Raw genomic sequence first — 21000 nt, 5'->3', positions numbered from 1 at the left:
GCAGTTGTGCCTTCACTGGCCCCTGTGTATGGCCATATCCCCAACCTCAAATGTCTGTTTTGTCCCCCAGTCAGGTCTTTTGGGCCTTCTTAGAATCAAAATCTTACCCTGATTTCACCCCAAATTCCCCTAGTACTACAACACCCTTTCTTCTGCCACCTCCAGTGAACATGCTCAAGATTGGACAGAGTCAGAGTTCTGCCAGCTGAGCTGGGTGTGATGTCTTGCCTGGAGGGGGAGGGCAGACATCAGAGGCTGCCAGCACCCATCCCTTCATGATTGACTCCACTGGGAACCAAGCCTGTTGGGGTGGGTAGGCCTCACGGAGGAGGTGCTCAGGATGTTCCCATAGCTGCCAGCTAACTGGGTGCTCACCTTGGGAAACTGAGAGAAACTGGGCTGGTGACTCACACTGCCCAGTCAGTGCCCCACAGGCTTGAGATGCAGGGGTAACGGGGGTGTCAGAGCTCACAAGTCAGTGTCTGTGTGTCGGCTCTCATGCTGGTCTGGCTGGTGCCTAGACACAATGGGGTACTGTGTGGGCCTCTCATCTGCCTCCCTGCCACAAGAAAAGTGCAAGACTTCAGGTCAGAGACAGGCATGACTCTTCCAGCCTTGAATATATAGCCCAGTAACAGGAATTGGGGGCACAGCCTGAGCAAGGAGGGAATATCTGGATACTACTGAGATTTCCTTTAGACCAGGCAGGTGTCCTCCATTGCCTGCTCTGTTGTGGCAGCTGCAATGATGTCAGGAGTTCTTGTCACCTGCCAGGGCTAAGACAGGAATTCACTGAGGGACAGGACTTGGTATCTGAGAGGAAGGCCTAGGAATCAGGAGAGGAGAGGATGTGGGGGAAGAATGGTGGGCTAAAAGAAACCCAAGGCTACACAGCTAGTTCTAGAGAGGCCACTGTGGGCCAGAGCTGCTGCAATATGCCCTCCCACCCCGTATCTGAGTGATAGCCAACCGGAACTGTCAGGTTGAGAGTCAAGGTTAGGAGGCAGCCTGAGTGAGGCCCTATTAGAGCAGTGTTACTCAACCCTGAGCTTCAGCCCCTGAGGATTCCCACCTCTGCCTGTCAGCTATCAGGAGTGGCACAGAACATCTGAGAACCCAAAAGTGCTGCTTCCCACTGCTCTTGCAGGTACCTGTGTCTCACCCAAGTGCAACAAGCCCAGAACTTCCTGGAATTACCATCAGCATTTGGCTGGGTGCTAGCTTGGTCCAGCACACATACATCTGTGTGTGCATGTACACTGACGCTCATGGAGTGACCCTAGGTTCCACTGGGGGGGGTCTTCCACAGGGACAGTTCTCCACTAGACCTAAGGGTTCCCCCGGGGGGGGTGTCACTGTGGTGGCTATTCATGGTTGTCAACTCCACTACATCTGGCATAAACTGAATCCCAAGTGGCTGTGCACACCTGCGAGAGATTCTTAATTAAATCATTCGAAGTGGGAAGACCCACTTTTAATCCAGATCTTTTTGAGGTTGGAAGATACACCTTTGATCTGGGCCACACTTGCTGCTGGCAGCCTCTATAAAGGGCCTGGAAGAAGGAAGCCTTTGCTCTCTGCCTGCTTGCTCTCATTCTGGCTGGCAAGTCCACTCCTTCACTGGCACTGGAGCTACTCTTTTGGGATTCCAGTGCATACTGAAGGCCAGTTGAGACATCCAGCCTCGTGGACCGAACAACTACTGGATCTTCCATAGATAGAGAGCCATTGTTGAACTACTATAAGCCATTCTAATAAATCTTGTGTGTGTGTGTGTGTGTGTGTGTGTGTGTGTATGTGTGTGTGTGTGTGTATTCAATTAGTTCTGTTTCTTTAGAGAACTCTGACTAATATAATAATCTGCCCTATATACTGCCAGAAGTTGAAAACTGCAGCCAGGGCAGGTCTTGTGTTGCACGATGCTGTCATGAGACCCTATGTCTTTTGATAATTTGTAAATTTCTATTCACTTGTGAGTTGGGTTGTCCATCTTCACCCACCCCACCAGCAACGACAGGCTTGGGGCCACCTTGGGCAACAGGCATCGACATTCCTGTGGTTCTGCAGTGACAGGAGAGCTGCAAGAGAGAATCCTTGACCATTGATCCCCTTTGGGAAGCCAGCTAGTATGAGCTGAACTGATGACCTTCTCCCCAAGTACAAACCCCTATCAGTGACCCCAAGAGCCCCAGGGGCTACTTCAGGGGAAGCTAGAGGCAGCCACAATTTGTGTGCATGAGCCGGTTCCTTCCTAACTGTCTCCAAAGTGACAGTTTGGGCTAGCCAGTGACCTCTGACCTGATGAAACAATAAAAATAAGAGTTGGCCAATTGCCAGTGATCTCTCTTACCAAACCAAGTGGATTCGGTACTGGGAGGCCAGGAAAGCTGTTATGAGCAGAAACTGATAAGAACGGCACCAAGTGGCCAGGAAAGGTGGGACTGCCATGGGAGCTGTGAGGGGATCCCCACGGCACCTCTCATTCTGTATCCAGCCCAGGTCATGTCTTGGGACACAGGTACACATACATATACAGTGCCCTTGTTTAACTGGAGTTCACACTCATGCAGGTTGCTCGACAGGAGACATCTTTCATACTTCCAGGAGGAAGGATGTGTTTATTTTGTTCTCAGTCTCCTCTTCTTCTGATGGCTCATGATGAAAGTTAGGCTGGGTCACTGCTCATCAGACATGCCTTCCCAACTTGGGATTGTGAAAGGGAACCTTGCCCTGTGCCTGGGAGGCTGGGGAAATTTGGACTAAAGGCAAGTGGTCTTGTGTGAATCTGGAAGCTCCAACCTACTACAAGCATTGGGGGTGGGGGAATCTGCAGGCACATACCACCCTCACAGTGAAGTCCAGTGGGCAGAGACACTGCTGTGCTCAGCAAGGCCAGTGTGGAATCTATACTCCAAGTCATTGGGTGCACCTGGAAAGTTGCCTAGCTCCCCAACTCCAACAAGGGCTACTCAAACCTTCCTGAGAAAACTATGCTTCTGTTGGGGTTTGTAGTTAAAATAGACTTTGGTTGGGCAGGGGTGCCCAGTCTACAACATGCTTGGAGAGTTCAGGTATGAGTTTTGAGGGAGAGCCTGAATGAGCACTCTTGTTGGGAAGTAAGGATAAGAAGAGGACAGTCAGGACCCCATGGAAACTACCCCAAGCCCTCAAGACAGGATCTGTACCTTGTTGTCTTGCTTTGGGCTGGCCTGGCCTCATGCCCCACACTGGGCTGGACATCTGATCACGAGAGCCATTTGTGAAGCTGATGTTACTGAGTACTTAGTGTGGGTATCACTTAGGGCTGCCATGAGCCAGGAAGCTTACAAGGCCATTTCCGGCAGAATACAGCATGTTTGCTAAGCCTTTGCATGGGCATTGTTATTGTAGAAGGGTCTATAGGCCTGATACTTGGCCCCTTCTCAAGAGTGCTCAGATTACTAGCAGTGTGGTGAGAGGGTGGAGTGTGAGTACAGAAAGAACCGCAGCTTCAGAGGTGCCGGTGGTGAACAGCTGCCATGCTCAGTCTGTGTGATCCCAGCCTGGCATGCCCAGGGGATGGCTCTGGCTTTGGCACACACTTCCTGCAGCAAGGCACTGTGATGAGAAGCCAAGAACCCCAGCGCAGGATGCTTGCAAATGACCTTCGAAAACCAGCGCATCGATCCTGCCTGGGGCCTCTTTCATGCACTGCCTCCTTCTGATCAGCAGGTAAATAAAACACACCAACAACTTTGGTCACTTTATCAGCTGACTGTCCTGATTACAAGAAATAGGAAGGGGGTGCAGAGCCTAGGCATACAGCAGCTCATGCCCTCAGTTCCCTATCCCAGACAGAGCAGGTGCCTCCGGAGGGAGGACCACGGGGTCAACATCAGGCCCAAGGTTATGAGAGGGGTGAGACGAGATACCAGGTCTGCACTTTTCAGTTCAACAAATGGGCTTCTCTGATCAAGTTAGGTGTTGTTCATCAACAGAAAAAGAATTGTAAGTGAATTCTGTCTGCAAGATTATCTTTACTAGTTTGGACGAGTCTGGCTCTGAATCCTGGACTAAAAAGCTGGGCAGTGCCCAAGTACCCACCTCACTCACCACTGGTTTCAGTTTGCCTTCTGGTATCTTCTGTCTCTGGCTACAACTGTGTAAAGCTCCCCAATCTTACCGCCAACTGTGTGCATTGCAGGACCACCAAAAGGAAGGGAAGTGGAGCCAGGAGCTTAGGAGACATGAGCTCCAAGTGCTTCTGCAGGGCAGTTGCTGAACTGTTTTCTTGCCCCCAAGGCAGGGGTTGCTGAGGTGTCATGCAACTTTATACCAAGTGCAGAGTGCTGTCCGAGCTAGCTGACCAAATATAAGCATTGCATTGATCTGTGGCTCTTTTGTTTCTAGCTGGGTGGGAGTGGGTCTAGGAGTGGGCCTAGAAAAGCATCTATTTGGAAGGCTGTCCCCCCTCCCGGTTAGGGTGCGCCTGCTGTGTGGTGGTTCCTCCAGAGCCCCTCCCCAGTGGTCAGAAAGGACAGCTTGGAAGCTGGCCACCAGCCTGAACTTCATCAGAATTCATGCTTGAGCTTGCCAGGAAGAACATTCAGATCCAATACAGACCAGATAAAAACGTTGACTTGCAATCCAGGCTGATGTCCCTGGAGAGAGACCAGGATCTGGGACATACCCTTTACACACCCTCAGTGAACTCAACATTTCTTTTCCTGCCCACCGTGGTCCTAGAAGACTACTTTTCTTCTACCCTGGATGTGCAAGATTTCGGACAGTAGCAGACACGTTTTGCGCCTTTCAAAGCCCAGGACTGGTGATTCCTACAAAAACTGTCTACCTTTGGCCCGAGAGCCAAGCCTGGACCGCTCTCTCTGCCCTGTTTAACCTATCTGCAAAAGGCCTTTCCCGGTGTTTACAAAAAGAACTGCTGTTTAGCTTCTCGAACACATTATTTTGGTATACGTGATGATGTGTTAGGGGCAGGGTCTCTGTAGCCCAGTCTAGTCTCGAACTCCCAAGGGCTGGAACTACAGGCATTTCTTACCACACATGGCTTAGCTTCCTCGTACTTCTGCTGGAGACAAATGGAAACACCAAAGTAACCAGTTGTAGTCATCCTGCGGGAACAGTGGATACTGGGACAGAGAAACAGGCCCGGTTGCGACTGCGCAATCCATCAAGTAGCCAAGCCCCGCCCCCGAGCACGGTGACCCCGCCCCCTTGGGTTGCTAGGGGAAGTGACGTCACAGCGCGATGGCGGCGGCTCCTTTAGGCAGCTGAAGGGGGATTTAGGCCCGGAAGATCCGAGTCCATCCGCGGCGGGGAGAGGGCGAGCGGGGCCGGCAGGGGCCGGAGCAGCGGCGGCGGCGCTCGGACTGTCCCATCCGCCCCGTATTGAGGCGCTGAGAGCGACGGGGCGACCGGAAAGCGATGGTGAAAGCGGGGCCGTGAGGGGGGCGGAGTCGGACCGGACCCGCAGTAGCGGCAGCAGCGGCGCCGCCTCCCGGAGCGCAGACCCAGGAAGCGGCCGGGCGGGCAGTAGCGAGCCGCACCGCTGCCATGGAGCTGAGGGTCGGGAACAGGTACCGACTGGGCCGCAAGATCGGCAGCGGCTCCTTCGGAGACATCTATCTCGGTGAGGCCCAGCGCCATCGAGCACCCGGGAGCCTTGCGGGTCGGCGGGCGGGGTCCCCGGCAGGCCGAGGCCTGCACAGGGCCGTAGTGGACACTCGGCCGCTCGGCATCCCCGCAGTTCAAGGGCCCGGGCCACTGGCCGCGGCCAGACACCAACGGCCGCTGTGCGAGCGCGGCCGGGGGGCTGGGCGCGGCAGGTTGGGGTGGGGTGCGGGGAAGGGCTGGGGGGACAGCTGGGCTTGGGGACTGCAGGACCGTGGAGGCAGAGCTCGGAGCGTGTCTGGGGAGTGGTCGAGGACCCGGGGGAGGAAGAACAAGGCCTAGAGGCGGGGGACAGCGGGCCTCGGGAAGAGGTTGTGGGGTGTCAGAGGGCGTGGGAAAAGGACAGCGGGCCGGGGGGCAGCGGGGAGGGGGAGGGGAGAGCGGGGTAGGGGAGGGCAGCGGGCTGGGGGTGGGGCCCGGAGGGGGCAGGGCCTGGGCCGGGCGTCAGCATCCTCCCCCACCTAAGGTCACCGCAGTAAACAAAGGCCATGCTCTACTCCGAAAAGGGTCTGGCACTGTACCTCGTCCCTGCAGTGTCGTCCTGGATGTTTTCATGTGTGGGGGGAGAAATGTCAAAACAATCCAGATGTATAGTGTGGAGGTGGGGAGTGTCCTAGTCAGAAATGAGGAAATGACCAGCTGATTTCTAAGGGTTCTTGGGGCTGTCTGGGCCTGCCCTTTTTCCACATTGGCATCTCCAGTTAGCTGACCCGCCAAAGGGATCACCCATAGCCTCCTGGCTGCCACTTTACTCCAAAACAGGACTGAAAATGTTCTTGTGTCTGTCCTGAAAGGCCTTGGTTTGCTTGAGGTCTTCAGGATATGTTAAGCATCTAAGCTGACTACTTGACACCTGGACATCAACAGGAATGAAGTTTTGATTAATGCAGATATGTGGCAGAATAAAGGGGAGAGAAGTGGTGTGAAAGTTATGACAGCTCTCAGAACTCTCAAGGTAGACTTGAGAGTCCTAAACTTGGGGTTAAACTGTCCTGGGTTATTTCAAACTTAACGGTGAAAGGATATGCATGTACATACGTGTAATTAAAGGTTTGCTTAAACCTGATAGTTGGGGGTTTTAAATAAATTATAAGTTATTCCAAAGCCCCTTGAGAACTCGGAGCCTCCTGTTGGTGAACTTCCTGTTAGAGGTAACCTTGCTCTGTTGAGTAGTAGCCCATCCCCAGCATTTGTTTGCCTGTTGTACCTGTAATGGAGTCAGGAAGAAGCAGTGCTTTGGGCCTTGCCTTTCAGGCTTCCCAAGTTTAACAGCATGCACTCCTGCTCCCCTTAGGACCTTGGTAGCTGGCAGTGTGGGGTGAGCTGGCCTCTTTGGGTAGCTCGTAAGTGTTTATGGTGCCTGGTTAGCATGCAAGATAACCCTGCTCTGTGCCCCATCAGTGACTTTGAACCTGAACTTTTTGCCAGAATGGGCTGATGAGTAAAATATGCTTTAGAGACATTTAGGGTTCACTTATTTAAATATTTATAACCAAGTAGCCAGCCAGATGCCTTCTCGGCAATGTTTGGGAGTCAAAGTGCTGGGTAAATTGGAGCTGTTTGGCATATTTATAGAACAATAGATTTTGGCAGAAGTTTAACCTCAGGATATAGGAGCTATACTGAAAACCAATCCCATTAGCCACCCTTTCGTGGACATCAGAAAATAGGTACTTTGAAACTTTTGTTCCCTGAAAATGCCAAAAGGTTTTGTACTTTCTGAAGATTGATTCTAACAGTCATTTGTGCTATGGTGGTCACATGTCATTCAGAGATGTAAACCTTTCTCCAGGAGAATGCAAGCTGTGTCTGGGGTTACAGCTTACTTAGACACATTCCTTCTGCCCCATCTGGTTCTTACAGCCTTAAAAAAGAGAAAGAAGAAAATTATCTCCATCCAGAGCAGTGGGGTATCAGGGACAGAACAAAGGGCTAAAAGACTGTCTTCAAACAGCACATGCACATCCTTTGCAGGGTCTTCCACATGCGTGTGGAGTGGTGGCTTGCTTAGACACAGGCCTGGACACAGCATTTGATCATACGAGTTAACCTTTTCCAGAAAGTTTTAATTTGGTGACTCCTCTCATGTGCTCCAAGACCTAGGGTTAGAGTCGCTGGCTTATCTGTCATAGTGTGTTGTTTGGTTTAAGACATGATCATACCATGTAGCCCTGGCTGGCCTTGAACTCAGAGATCTGCCTTCTGAGTACCTTATGATGGGGGATTAAGCACTGCCAGTCTTTCTGCACTTAGCTCTCATCACTGTCCTTTCAAGCTCGGGGAACTGAACATGAAATGCACGATTCAGAACAAGATAGGTTAGAAAAGTGGGTCTGCGGGATGGTTTGGAGACAGGACCTGAAGACAGTGGGTGGATTGGCACCCATACTGTAGGTCAAGAACTACGTGAGCATGAGTGTAGTTGGATCCTCATCTTGAAATCTGTGTGACAGGCATTCTGGTGCAAGTATAGTTGAAAACATGCTCAAAATTCCTACTTGGGTATTCCTCATAAAGTGCTTTATTCTCCCTGTGGGTTTCTCTCTGTTTTAAGCCTGCAAGTTGGATTATTTTTTTTAAATATATTTCATCCTGAGACATTTTTTACATAGAAATTTGTAAAAATGTGGTCATAAGTTATTAAACCAGTGCTTGTTCCTTCCCTGGTGGCCTGCTGTGTGAACAGGCAGGAGGAAAGTTTGTGGTGGCCTGACACGTTATTGTTAATTCCTTCTCTAAAACTACCTCTGAAGGAAAGTGGCATCATGTGTTTATTTTTTGATCGCCCAGATTTTTAAAAACCCGTCTTGGTTTTTGTCTAAACCAGCCAGATGTAGAATATGCCATTGCCCACATACCTGTAGATGACCCCTGGACAGAAGCATTTGCTGATTTAAGCAGCCTTCCTGCCTTAACCTCACCCCAGCGTGTGTTGCTTTGGAACTGATGTTTCTGAAGCATTGAGAAAACCCTTTTTCTGGTACTGTGTCATTTGGTAACTTTCATTTCCTTTTTAATTTTATATGAATAAAATTTTTCTTGCATACTGTATGTACACAATGCTTTTGGAAACCAAAAGAGGACCGTAGAAGCCCCTGGAACTGGAGTTTGACTGTTAATGTTCAGCTAGTGCTCTTAGCTGCTAAGCCATCTCTCCAGTCCCTACTAGATAACATTTTAAAATGGAGGTTATACTCTTTAAATTGAGTTTGTTCCATGGGTAACTTAGGGAAGAGTTTGCAGGGTGGGCTAGGCTGGGGTCTCAGTTGTCTGGTGCTATGAAGTAAGTGAAGGTCTCCTCAGTGGAACAGTATAGGCCCAACCTACAAAGTCCCAGAGAGGCAAGACAAGCATTACCTACCTACTGTTTTTGGTGGCTACTTTCATCCTTATTTCTCCTCTGGAAGCAAGCAGTAAAGTCTGAGCATGTCTTTGGTAAAATGGAATTTGTTTCTTACCCATTATTCCGATTTCTCTGCACCTTAGCTGACAATGCAGTCAGATTTCATGATGTCCCTAAACATCCCTTGGGAGTTAAAACTTAGTAGTGTTTTCATCTGATTTTTCTTCTCAAAACCTCAATGGTTGATGAGAGTGGTACTTCCGATCTCACAATGGCCTCCAATAGGAAAGGTGTCTTTTAAGAAAAGTTGTGTATGCATGTGTTATGCCTATGTGCATGTGTGTTTACATGTGGGTGCATGTGTGTTTACATATGGGTACATGTGTACTTAGCATACATGTACATGTGGAAGCCAGAAGCTAACATCAGTGGCTTCTTAGTCCCTCTCTACTTTATATATTGAGGCAAACTCTCTTACTTGAAACCAGAACTCTACAGTTTGACTAGTTAACAAGCTTGCCTCAGAAATCCAGTCTGTGCTTCCTGTATGTAGGGGTGACAAGTGGGATGCCACACCTACCTGGCATTTAAATGGATGCTAGGAATCTAAACTCTGGTTCTGTGCTGGGGTAGTGAGTGTGTTACCCACAATGCCAGACATCAAAGAATTAATTTACCGGTTGTTGGAGAAAAGTCAAGGCTGAAGTCCTGGTATCTCCCAAAGAGGAGCTGACTGTCCGGAAAGAATCCATGTAGTTCTAACAGCTTATGTGACTACTTTGCTGGACAGATCTAGAACTGAGACAATAATGGTGGAACCACAGCTTGATTCTGTCTACTTCTTGCTCTGTGTTTGAAGTTGCAGGAGGGTCCACCCTAAGGCAGCTTCAAACCTCAAGTCAGTACCTGAGTAATGGGGACAGGGGAGTCACTAGATTCCTTTGTTTTGTTCTGCCCAATGTGACTACATTGAATAAATCTTCTTTCTCTTTTCGGTTTTTCAAAACATAGCTGGCTATCTTGGGACTTACTATGTTGTCTAGGCTGGCCTTGAACTCAGAGATTCACCTGTCCCTGCCTCCCCAGTAAAGGCCACCATCACCCAGCTGGTTTTTTTTTTTTTTTTTTTTTTTTTTTTTGCCTGCTTACATGTCTGTGGTGCACCATGTACCTGCAGTGCCTGAGGAAGCCTGCAGAGGATGTCTAATCTGTTTGGAGTTATAAGACAGTGTTGACTGCCCTGTGCATACTGGGGGAAAAGCCCAGGTCCTCTGGAAAAGCAGCCAGTACTCTTTAACTACTGGGTCGTCTTTCAAGCCCAGACAAGCTAGATCCTGATGAGAGTGACCAGCATCTGGGCTTGTCATTCAGTGTTCCCTTCCTGCCCTAGACAGAGTGATGTGATGACTTAGGTTCATGGAACCTTTTGGACTGCTCAACCTTAGGGCTCCTGAATATGTTCTTATCTGTTCTGTATCTGATCCCCTGACTACAGTGGCATCTTTTAGGTACTAGTGTCTCTTCTGATAAAATAGCATTTATCAGACTTATATATGGTAGAGAACCTGGTATTGTAAATTTTAGAAGTCTAAGTTGCTACCAGAGTTCCTAGGTCCTTCTGTGTTTAGCCCAGGAGCAGTGTCAGGTCTGGACTAGATTAGCACGCTAGTGGGGAATGCGGCCCTCTGGGTGATAGGACAGAAGTACAGGGCCAAATCAGTAAGTCTGAATTGGCACCTGCAATAGAACTTGGAGCTGCTTAGTCTTTGTATACGGTGACAAAGTCCCTGGAGTAGGCTTTGTGCTGTCCTCTCAGGTTTGCATGTCCTGTGTCCATCTACTGCCCTCCTGACTATCTTTCAGACTTAGTGCAGCCCTTTTAACAGGCCCTATAGGCTTTTTCTTTCTTTCTTTCTTTGGTGACATAGTATATGGTACTGACTGCATGAAAAATGTAATTCAGCCAGTTGATGGTGGCTCACACCTTTAATCTCTGCAGAGGCAGGCAGATCTCTCTGAGTTCAAGGACAACCTGGTCTTCAGGGCAAGTTCCAGGGCAGCCAGAGCTACACAGAAATATTCTTTAAAACAAAAAAAGGGCTGGAGAGATGGCTCAGTGGTTAAGAGCACTGACTGCTCTTCCAGAGGTCCTGAGTTCAATTTTCAGCAACCACATGGTGGCTCACAACCATCAGTAATGGGATCTGATGCCTTCTGGTGTGTCTGAAGACAGCTACAGTGTGTGTGTGTGTGTGTGTGTGTGTGTGTGTGTGTATGTGTATAATAAAAAGAAATATTAAAAAAAACAAAAACAAAAAAGGGGGGTGGGAACCAAACAAACAAAACAGATTAGGAATGGGGAGAGATGGTATAATTCATGTTATGTTGTGAAATTTTCATTGGTCATTTGTTCCCAAGGCTGAGCGCACTGCAGGGGTGATTTGTCAAGGCATGAGCCATAGGAGCCACAGTAAAGCTAGAGACATTTTCCATCTTCCTGGAAGTCCTGATCCAATAGGCAGGTTGGCAAGGGTATATGGTGTCCCAGAGAGTACTGCTTTGGGGTTCAGAGAATCACTGACATAACTGGTGACATGAGTCACCATAGCTCCTGGCTGGCAAGTTCAGCTCAGAGTCTGGGTCCTTAAAAGAATTCAGAGGTCATTTTTCATCTGCAGATGCATTCTAGATGAAGTCATTTCTTGTGTAAGTGTGATAAGTTGCTCTGCCTGTAGGCAAAAAGAGTAAGATATATTGCTTCTTACTACTAGTGACCCAAAGATTTCTTGTGGAATAGTAAATGAAGTTCTTAAACCTAGATTGGTCAGTGGCAGTGATTAGATCCTGTTATTCTTCTGGATCTGCACATTGGAGATGGGCTTTCAGCCCAGATGTTTTCTGAGCAGCCAGCCATCTGACAGACAAAAATGATTTGTCCATGATTCTTGGGTATCAGGAGACACAGTGTGTTGGCTTTAGGTTGTCCCTGTGCTTATGAGCCTTGCTCCACTGTCTACCTAAAGTGATTCATTTGTTTCCTCATCTCCCTGTGAAACTCTAGCATACCCCTCCTGTCTCACTTGACAAGAGAGATTGAGTCAACAACTTGTCTACCCAGTACAGACCCTGGTCATGTGTGGTTGTATCAGGCTCTATAAAAAAATTCATGTTAATCTTTTTCAAATAACTACAGTCCTGGAAGCATTGAATTGCTTTTTACTTAGAAACAACCTGTCTAGTAGGAGGACTGTGTGGTACATTAAGCTGTTCTTATTAGGCTGCTGGGTGTACCATGTGGAGGCAGAGGAAAATCCAAAGCATCTTGGACCAGGTAGACTGAGTAACATTTATAATGGAGCCTTAGAGTAAAGCACGAAAGTGAAACTTAGACAGAAAATTGCTTTTACCTCCAAACTCCAGGCTCTACTTATCAGAACATTGTCAAAAACTAACAAAACTTTGTGCTCTGTATTGCAGAGATAGAACTGGCCAGGGATTAGGTCTTTGTTCCCAAGAGGGTGAGGGTGACCTGCCTTTAACCCTAGCATTTGAGAGACTGAGGTAGGCAGATCTGAGTTCAGGCCAGTCTGATGTACAAAAGAAGGGATAGGGCCTTTTCCTTTGGCTTAGTTTGAGGGTCTTTGCTAAGCCTGTGGTAGTTTGTTTGGAGATGATTGTGTCTACATGAGAACTGTTGAGATGTATGGATGGACAGCAGGTTTGTCTGTCCTGAGAGTGGGAGGAGGAAGAATAGGCGGAAACCCAGCTCTCCTCCTGGAAGACTGAAGCATGCTCTAAAAAGGCCTATCAAACCATCACAGAGAAGCATTCTATTGCTCTTTGTTGGTATGTCCTGAGTGGGTAGAAGGAGAGGGGCCTGCAGCTATAGTGATTGGTTGGTAGGTATAGGTAAAAATGGAAGGTAGAATGCCAAAGAGACTTTCTAACATGTTTTTGAATAAAGATGGCTGTCTGTGTTGGTCAGCCAGCAGCACCTTCTCTTACTAGGAAGTGCAAAGCACCTATTGTTTATCCATCTCAGGAAGCTAGTATTCTAAGGGATAGGGTGTGGTTCTGTGGCATGGCCTTGGCCACGTGCAAGGGTGTAGACACAAAACAATGTGCATTCTTTTCTTTCTTTCTAAGGTACGGACATTGCTGCAGGAGAAGAAGTTGCTATCAAGCTTGAATGTGTCAAAACCAAACATCCTCAGCTCCACATTGAGAGCAAGATCTACAAAATGATGCAGGGAGGAGGTAAGGTTCATGTTTGGTTAAAATATCTACAACCATTGCCTGAGTCATCCATATCTCTCTCTCTCTCTCTCCTCCTCCTCCTCCTCCTCCTCCTCTTCCTCGCGGCTACCTTCCTGGGGAGACTCTCTCTCTCTCTCTCTCTCTCTCTCTCTCTCTCTCTCTCTCTCTCTCTCTCTCTCTCCACACACACACACACACACACACACACGAACCCCAATAGAGGAAGTATAATCAAGAACTGCCTTTATTAGCTTCCCATTATATGATAATGTCTTTGAAATGTGGATTTTGTATAAGTTTTAAAATAAACATGGTGCTGCATGTCACAGCACAGTGCTTCCTGCCAGTTGGCGTCTTCTGGGTCACATGCTTTCCTTAGAACTTGAGGGTAGTCCCATAAAACTCTGAAGTTTCAGTTTCTCTTGGATAGAAGTTTTGAACATGACTTCTCTGACTCCCAGCTACGTCACTCTTTTCAGTTCTGTAAAACCTTACTGCAAGACCTTGGAATACTAAATGGTTTGCCTGGTGAAGCAGGGGCTCTAATTTGAGGCTTTTAAGACCTAGGCACAACCTCCTAGGATTGGAGCCTGCTTGTAACGGGCTTTATGTCTGAAAAAAATAAACAGCAGAGGCCTCTGTGGTGCTGTGATGTTTGGAGGAGGGAAGAGAGCCCCCACCATGTGACAGACTGTTGGCCTCAGCAGGAAAAGGGAAACTGTTGGATTGATGTTTTGTTGCCCTTTCTCAGCAAAAGCAATTTAATTCTACCTCTGCTGGAGACCAACTTTGTCAAAATTTGACAAAATGTCTGAGGCTGTAGCTGTGTGCTGCTGTGTGTTTGTTCATCTTAGTTGCCATTGTATCCCTTTAATGTCCAATGTATCCTTCTCTGGGTATTAGAACCAAAGGGGTCATAGGTAGATGAATACATTCTGGTGGCATACACACATGCCTTCCAGACCACAGAGACCGTTTATGGACCTGAGCCAGATGGCCTCCCAGCCCTGAGAGAGGAAGCAGACACATGCGACCATCTTAACCAGGAGCTATTTCCAACTGATAAGTGTTCACAAAGGAAAAATTCATTTTCTCCAACAGAGTACCACTGTGCCCAACAGTAGACGGCCAACACAAAATGAGCTCAGCTCGTGTAGGTTCCTTGTCTCATAATGATTTGTTTGGACATTTTTGTTCCTTTTTTTTTCTTTTGCTTTTCATGTCACATCTTTTGCTCTGTTTTATGGTTTTTGGTGTTGTGTCTCTGCATCTCATTGTTTCATGTGTTCTTTCCTTGGTTCTTCTTTTGTTTTATCCTATTTGATTTTGTTGGGTTTTATTTTTATCTTTATTGTCCCAAAAAGAGGTCAGCAGAGTCCCAGTCCTGTACACCTGCCCTTTAGCACCATAGGACAGACTTCTTGGGGGCATTAGCTTTTGTAACAAGTGGAGTAGAACAAAATAGCATAAGGATTAGGCTTAATACATTAAGGGTTATAGTTCTGAGAATGTGCTAGCCTAGCATGCCTAAGGGTGAGGCATCTTGACAGTGTCAGAAAGGAGCATGTGGGCTCCAGACAAGTGCCTGGCTCCAGCATCACTGCCATTTGCTGTGATTGCTTTTGTTTGTGCAGTGGATCGAGAGTCCTGTGTGTTAGTTGTCCTAGTTATGATTAGAGAAGTCCTGGATGGTGCCAGGTATACCAGCTGGTAGATAGCATTACTTACGGGCATTACCTGTGGGCCCTTAATCGTTTGCCCGAATCCCTTCTCCAGACTCCTAGAATCCAGACAAGATTCAGAAATGGGTGTTACCCTTTTGTGGCCTTTGAATGTTGTTCTGGCTTTGGTCAGGTTTTACTCTTGTTGCCTACTTCTGTTTTAGGAAACACTCTGTGTCCAGGGAAAGGATGCACAGTTGGCAGTGTTTGCTATCTGTGACTAATTGGAGGTGGGGGATACACTTTACTCAGAAACCACAAGATATTGCTCCCTGACAAGTGTCATGTTTCTCTGTGTGTAGGTGATATGGGTCGCTTTTCTGCTGTCTGAAAGGAACAAGTGCCTCTTTGGTCGTCTTGATCTTGTTTACCTTAGCTCTGACTGAAACTAAAAGAAAAGCATGGCTGGCTGAAGCATGAGGTTTTATCTGGGAGAATAGTGGTGTCACCGTGCCTGATGGAGAGCTGCTGTGCTAGGTGGAAAGCTAGCTTGGGGTTCTGTGCAGTCCAGATTGAAGCCTGGACACTCAGCCTCAGGGTTGTGACCAGGCACTTCACCAGCCCAAAATCTAGTCAGGAATGTAAATTAAAGGTGAAATAGGAGAAATAAACTAGAGTTCAGTGTTAGTGGCCGTCTTGAGTAGTCAGCTGAGTTTTTCTCAACACCTGGTGCTGCCAGATAAGACCTGGTAGCTTGGTTAACTGCTTGTACCATTCGTAATATATCCCAAAGTAGATTAGACCACACCCTCCTTCAGTATCTCCTCGGCAAAAAAAAAAAAAAAAAAAAAAAACCATTAATGAGCTCACATATGCTTCCGGTAAATGTTAACTTTGTGGGAGGGGAGAATGGATCTTTGTGATAGGATCTGGATAGGGAAATAGGCACAGAATTTTCCTCTTTTTGATTATTCTTCCTTTTTTAGTAGTTGTCTGTATTGACCTGAATGGACCAGAACTTACTTTGTAGACCAGGCTGGTGTTCTTTCTTCCTCTGCCTCCCAAATTCTCTGATAAAGCACCATGTCTGGCAGTGTTTATCTTTGTCTTTTGCTTTTATCAAGATTTCATATTCACAATCTTCCTATTCCTCTTCCTAAGTGTTGGGGTTAATGTTATAGGATACTATGCCTGGCACATAATTAGTCATAAATAAACATTTGAATATTATTGGAGAACATACAGAAATAAGGAGTCTTAGATACTGGAGTAAAAGATGCCTGTGACCCCTCACTTCCTTGGAATCCAGTGCTCCCTTCTGAAGACATGTGCCTGCCTAGTCCCCTAATTTATCTCCTCTGGCCGTTGCTTACACATTCTGTTTGCCATGATTTAGGAGGTATTGGAGGTTGTTGTGGAGTGCTAGGATGAAGCGCCATCTTTGCCTGTGGTAGGTCAGCACTCTCCCAGTGAACTAGAGCCTCAGCTGTGCTGATGTTCTTTGTTGTCCTCCCACAAGGAAAATAACATTATACATATTTGACAGGTTTAAATTTAAAATTGCAGATAATGTAATGCGTTTTCTTTCAAATTCTGAGTACCCCACATTTCCATTGATAGACAAGTCGAATCATAATGGAAAGCACTTGCTAATACCTGTGTCTTTTAGTGTCTGGCCCCAGTTACTTATTTTGGTATCTTAGACCCCACAAGGGTAAAGTACCCATGTTTACAACTGTAAATGGCAGTGGGGGCAGCTCATTTCCAAGTCACAGCACAGACAGTACTCGGGTTTTTTCGTTAAACCACTGGCAGCATTTTCCAGGCATAGGTCTACTTTGGATTCTGAATTTTGCTAGTATGAGATATTTGTCTTCAGAGTAGTGTGAACCTGTTGTGGAAAGGGGCTTTGTTCTGCATTATCAGGAACCTTGTAGTTGGTCATATAGTTACCTTTTTCCTAGGCTTCACCACTAGTTAGTTTCCAGCTGTTGGCTGAGGGTAATGTGTACCATAAATGAGACTCCATCTTTTCTGGTCAGGGAATCTGTGGGCTTAGTATTTAATCCAGTCTCCATTGCCTCAGAGAAACAACACTATTGCTCCCCATTGAAAAGGATGGTGGTGCCATCTATCACATATACCTCTAGCCATGACATCAAGAAGCCATTACACACCCCTCCTAAAAGTCATGTTAGGTAATGCAGTAATGTTATGTGCATTTTATAATCGTTTGACAATATATTCCTGGAACTTGTTTGCATATGATAGAATCTCCTAGAGTAAACATAGAAAAAAATTAAGAGTTTATTTAGCTTAAGATCAAAATACCATCAGTTGGGCTGGGGAGTTAGCTCGGTGGGTTAAAATATAGAAGGTAGAAACAGGAAAATCACCTAGATGTCACGGGCCAGATAGATCACCTGGATTGCATTGGCCAGCAGCAGAAACCAAGAGAGACTCTGTCTCATACAAATTCTTTTTTTTTTTAAGATTTATTTGTTTTTATTTGTATGAGTACACTGTAGCTGCCTTCAGACACACCAGAAAAGGGCATTAGATCTCATTACAGATGGTTATGAGCCACCATGCTTCTCACACCTGGCATTGAGCTGAGTCTGGATTTGTTTTCAGATGTCTGCCTGTTTCGCTTTCCCATTTCTACTGAGCGTGAGCCTGCTGCACAGTACACTAAGGCTCCAGTTTACTTCTCTCTGCTTTAGCAGTTTCTTTTGCTGACTTTTGAGTTTATTGGTTTTTACAGTGTTTAATCTGCTTGGTTTCAATAGTTTTTGCATTATTGTGTGAGTTTTTTTTTTTTTAAGATTTGTTTATTTTACATATGTGAGTGCACTGTTGCTGCCTTCAAATATAGCAGAAGGTGGCCAGTGGTTGCTGGGAATTGAACTCAGGACCTCTGGAAGAGCAGTCAGTGCTCTTACGTACTGAACCATCTCTCCAGCCCTGAATTACTGTGTTCTAATATAAGTCTCTCACATGTTAGGCAGCCCCTCCACTACTGAGGTTTATCCCCATCACTTTTTTGTTTGTTTTTGAAACATGGTTTCAATAAGTTACCCAGTCTGATCTAGAACTCACTCTGTAGTCCTAACAAGCCTTGTGATCTTGCTTCAGTTTCCTGAGTAGCTGAAATTACAGTCCCTTATAATTTTTAAAGCCCTTCTCTACCAGCTCTAATATGTGGGTCCATTGCTCCATGCCTTTGCAACATGTCTCAAACTTTTTAATGCCAACATTGAAAATATTACCCACCCAAACCCATGTTGGATATTTCTGTCATGCACATTTTTTTTTGTTGTTTTGTTTCTGTGTTAAAGTTAAGTTACATTGGTCTTTTATGGTGACACTTGGGCATTTGTTAGGGGTTCTATAAGGTATCAGCATCATGGTCCTGAGCATCATCTTAATTCTCTTGAGTTCCTTTATAGTACAGGGGTAAATTGGATCTTTTAATGTATCACTGCTAGAAAGAGGCAAAAGTGACAAAAAGTGTTTTGTGCAGAAGTGCTCTCAGCCTTTTTCTTCCCATCTCCTGGTGACTGTTGTGTATGCTCTTAGATAAAATATTTGGGTTTTGTCCAATTTTTTTCAAAAGTAGAGTGTTTAGTGTTGACTCTTGTTTTCAGGTCTAGTATCTTGAAGGCATCTGTCAGTTTCTTCCCTCATTTGGAGATCTGAGTTGTTCATTCAGTAGTGTGATTGCTGTTGTTTTCTCTTAGACAGAGTTTTAGTATGTAGTCCAAGGTGTGAACATGCTGATCCTAGAGCTCCGCCTCATAAGCATGTCACCATAACTGGCTGGTGTCTTTCTGTTGGATTTGTCCTATTGTTTTTATTCTCTCTCCTACCAGTTGGTGGTGTGTTTACAGTCTGAATGAATCTCCAAGAAGTTGTCATTATGTTTGCTTTTCTCCCATCAATATCGGGGAAGGAAACGCTTTTTTCTCTCTTTTTACAACCCATGGTAGTTCTTTCTTTTCTGTTTCTCAACATTTGGTTCCAGCCTCACTGGTGCAGCTGTGGCTTCCAGCTGGCTTCTCTGGACCTGTCTGATCTCGCATGGTTTTCCTTTCCATGGATGTGATGTTATGAAATTGACTGCCTCACTTGCAGCCACCACTTGTTTGACTCCTGTCAGTTGGCTCTGTCGTGTGTTACTGTATCTGGCTTAATAACAAGTGGGTGTCTTACTTGAGGGCAGATACTGCCAATATCCTCTGAGCCCCTTAAACGCCACAGACCTAATCTGCTAAACACCTGTGTTATATTGAATAGAGGGGATATGATGCAATAGCATGGGCTGAAGTGCTATGTTTGGTTTCTTTTCCAGTGGGCATCCCTACCATCAGATGGTGTGGGGCTGAGGGGGACTACAATGTCATGGTGATGGAGCTGCTGGGACCCAGCCTGGAAGACCTGTTCAACTTCTGTTCAAGGAAGTTTAGTCTCAAGACTGTTCTGTTGCTTGCTGACCAAATGGTAAGCACCCCTTTTCCTGAAGTGCTAAGACACTGTAGCAAGCACTTAGTATGTGCTTTCTGGCTTGCTAGAGTAAATTATTGGGTTACATTGGCAATGGTGGCTTGTAACCCCAGCACTCAGAAAGCAGATATTTATGATTTTGGCCAACCTAGTCTACACAGCAAGTTCTAGGCCCATAAGGGCTACATAGTAAAACCCCATCTCAAACAACTAAACAAATTACTAGGTTGCCATTTCTCCATTATTACACCCATTTGTGCATAGAAAGAAAGGAGGATTTGTTTAACCTTGGCCTCAAGATGATTGACTTAGAAAGCACCCCACAGTGCATCTGTATTGAATGAACTTCTCAGTTCTTTCAGGTAGCCCACATTTGACTGGTAGCAACTCTTGGATGGTTTCCATGGAAATTCTTGTTTATGACTCACAACAGAGCCCATCTGACTAGCAGTAGATTGTCCCCTCAGCCTGCTGTCTTATCTATTCCTCTGGGAACTAAAGAGAAAAAAATATCTGGGCCTGTGGGGGGATGGGGGAGACAGAGAGCTGAAGATGTCTTGAGAGACCACCACCTTAACTGAAATCACTGTGCTCTCCAGAAAGTAGAGAATGTGTGATATGAGCTTCACTGCCAAGCAGCCTCCTTCTCCAGCATGAACCACTATAGGACTCAGTCTCACCTTTGCTTCTCTGTAGATAAGTCGCATTGAGTACATTCATTCGAAGAATTTTATCCACCGAGATGTGAAGCCAGATAACTTCCTCATGGGACTGGGAAAGAAAGGCAACTTGGTCTACATCATTGACTTTGGGCTGGCCAAGAAGTATCGGGATGCCCGCACCCACCAGCATATCCCCTATCGAGAGAACAAGAACCTCACAGGGACGGCACGCTATGCCTCCATCAACACGCACCTTGGCATTGGTGAGCCCTGACATAGAGATGGATCACTTGACTTCATGTACCTTTAGAATGTCCATCCCTTAGCTTAGAGAGAGTCCAATTTATATGTCAGCCTAGATGATGAGAGATGTGAAGGCTGTCGGCCAACCTTGGTAGCAGACAAGCAGAATTGAGCAATAGTTAGAATCTATATTGCCAGGTGCAGTGGGGTAGGCAGAAGCTGGCTTCTCCAGCAGTTCTTCAAGATGTTGATGTTGCTCCCCGGAAGTGTTAAGGGGGCGTTTCTTTAACATATGTAAGGGACTTCTGGTGACTTAATTCTGCAAGTATATTTCTCTGTTATTTTTGAAGTTTGTTTCTAATTTTTTGTTTGCCAGGTGTTGATTTTATGCACAAACAGATACACGTGCTCTCTCTAACATAGTTCCCTTTTTTTCCCAGAACAATCTCGAAGGGATGACTTGGAGTCTCTGGGGTACGTGCTGATGTACTTCAACCTGGGCTCTCTCCCCTGGCAGGGGCTGAAGGCTGCCACCAAGAGGCAGAAGTATGAGAGGATCAGTGAGAAGAAGATGTCCACTCCTATTGAAGTGCTGTGCAAGGGCTATCCTTGTGAGTCCCTCACATCCCCTTGCTGTAGACTTGGCTGGGGCATACCAGCA

At 46.5% G+C, this 21000-nt stretch overlaps 1 protein-coding gene across 3 annotated transcripts in view; it reads left to right on the top strand.

Moving 5' to 3' along the window:
* The first annotated feature begins 5256 nt into the window (after window positions 1–5256).
* The window catches only part of CSNK1D (casein kinase 1 delta), a 28947-nt gene continuing 13203 nt past the window's right edge, over window positions 5257–21000 (top strand). For all 3 annotated transcript variants that reach the window (XM_080923325.1, XM_080923326.1, XM_080923327.1), the window contains exons 1-5: window positions 5257–5629; window positions 13160–13270; window positions 19283–19431; window positions 20131–20359; window positions 20780–20950. In XM_080923325.1, the coding sequence (XP_080779451.1) occupies window positions 5554–5629; window positions 13160–13270; window positions 19283–19431; window positions 20131–20359; window positions 20780–20950 (736 nt within the window). In that variant the 5' untranslated portion in view covers window positions 5257–5553. The remainder of the gene's footprint in view (window positions 5630–13159; window positions 13271–19282; window positions 19432–20130; window positions 20360–20779; window positions 20951–21000) is intronic.

The sequence above is a fragment of the Micromys minutus genome (assembly GCF_963924665.1).
Source record: "Micromys minutus genome assembly, chromosome: 10".
NCBI classification, from domain to species: Eukaryota; Metazoa; Chordata; class Mammalia; order Rodentia; family Muridae; genus Micromys; species Micromys minutus.
This window is presented reverse-complemented; position numbering and strand designations above follow the sequence as displayed.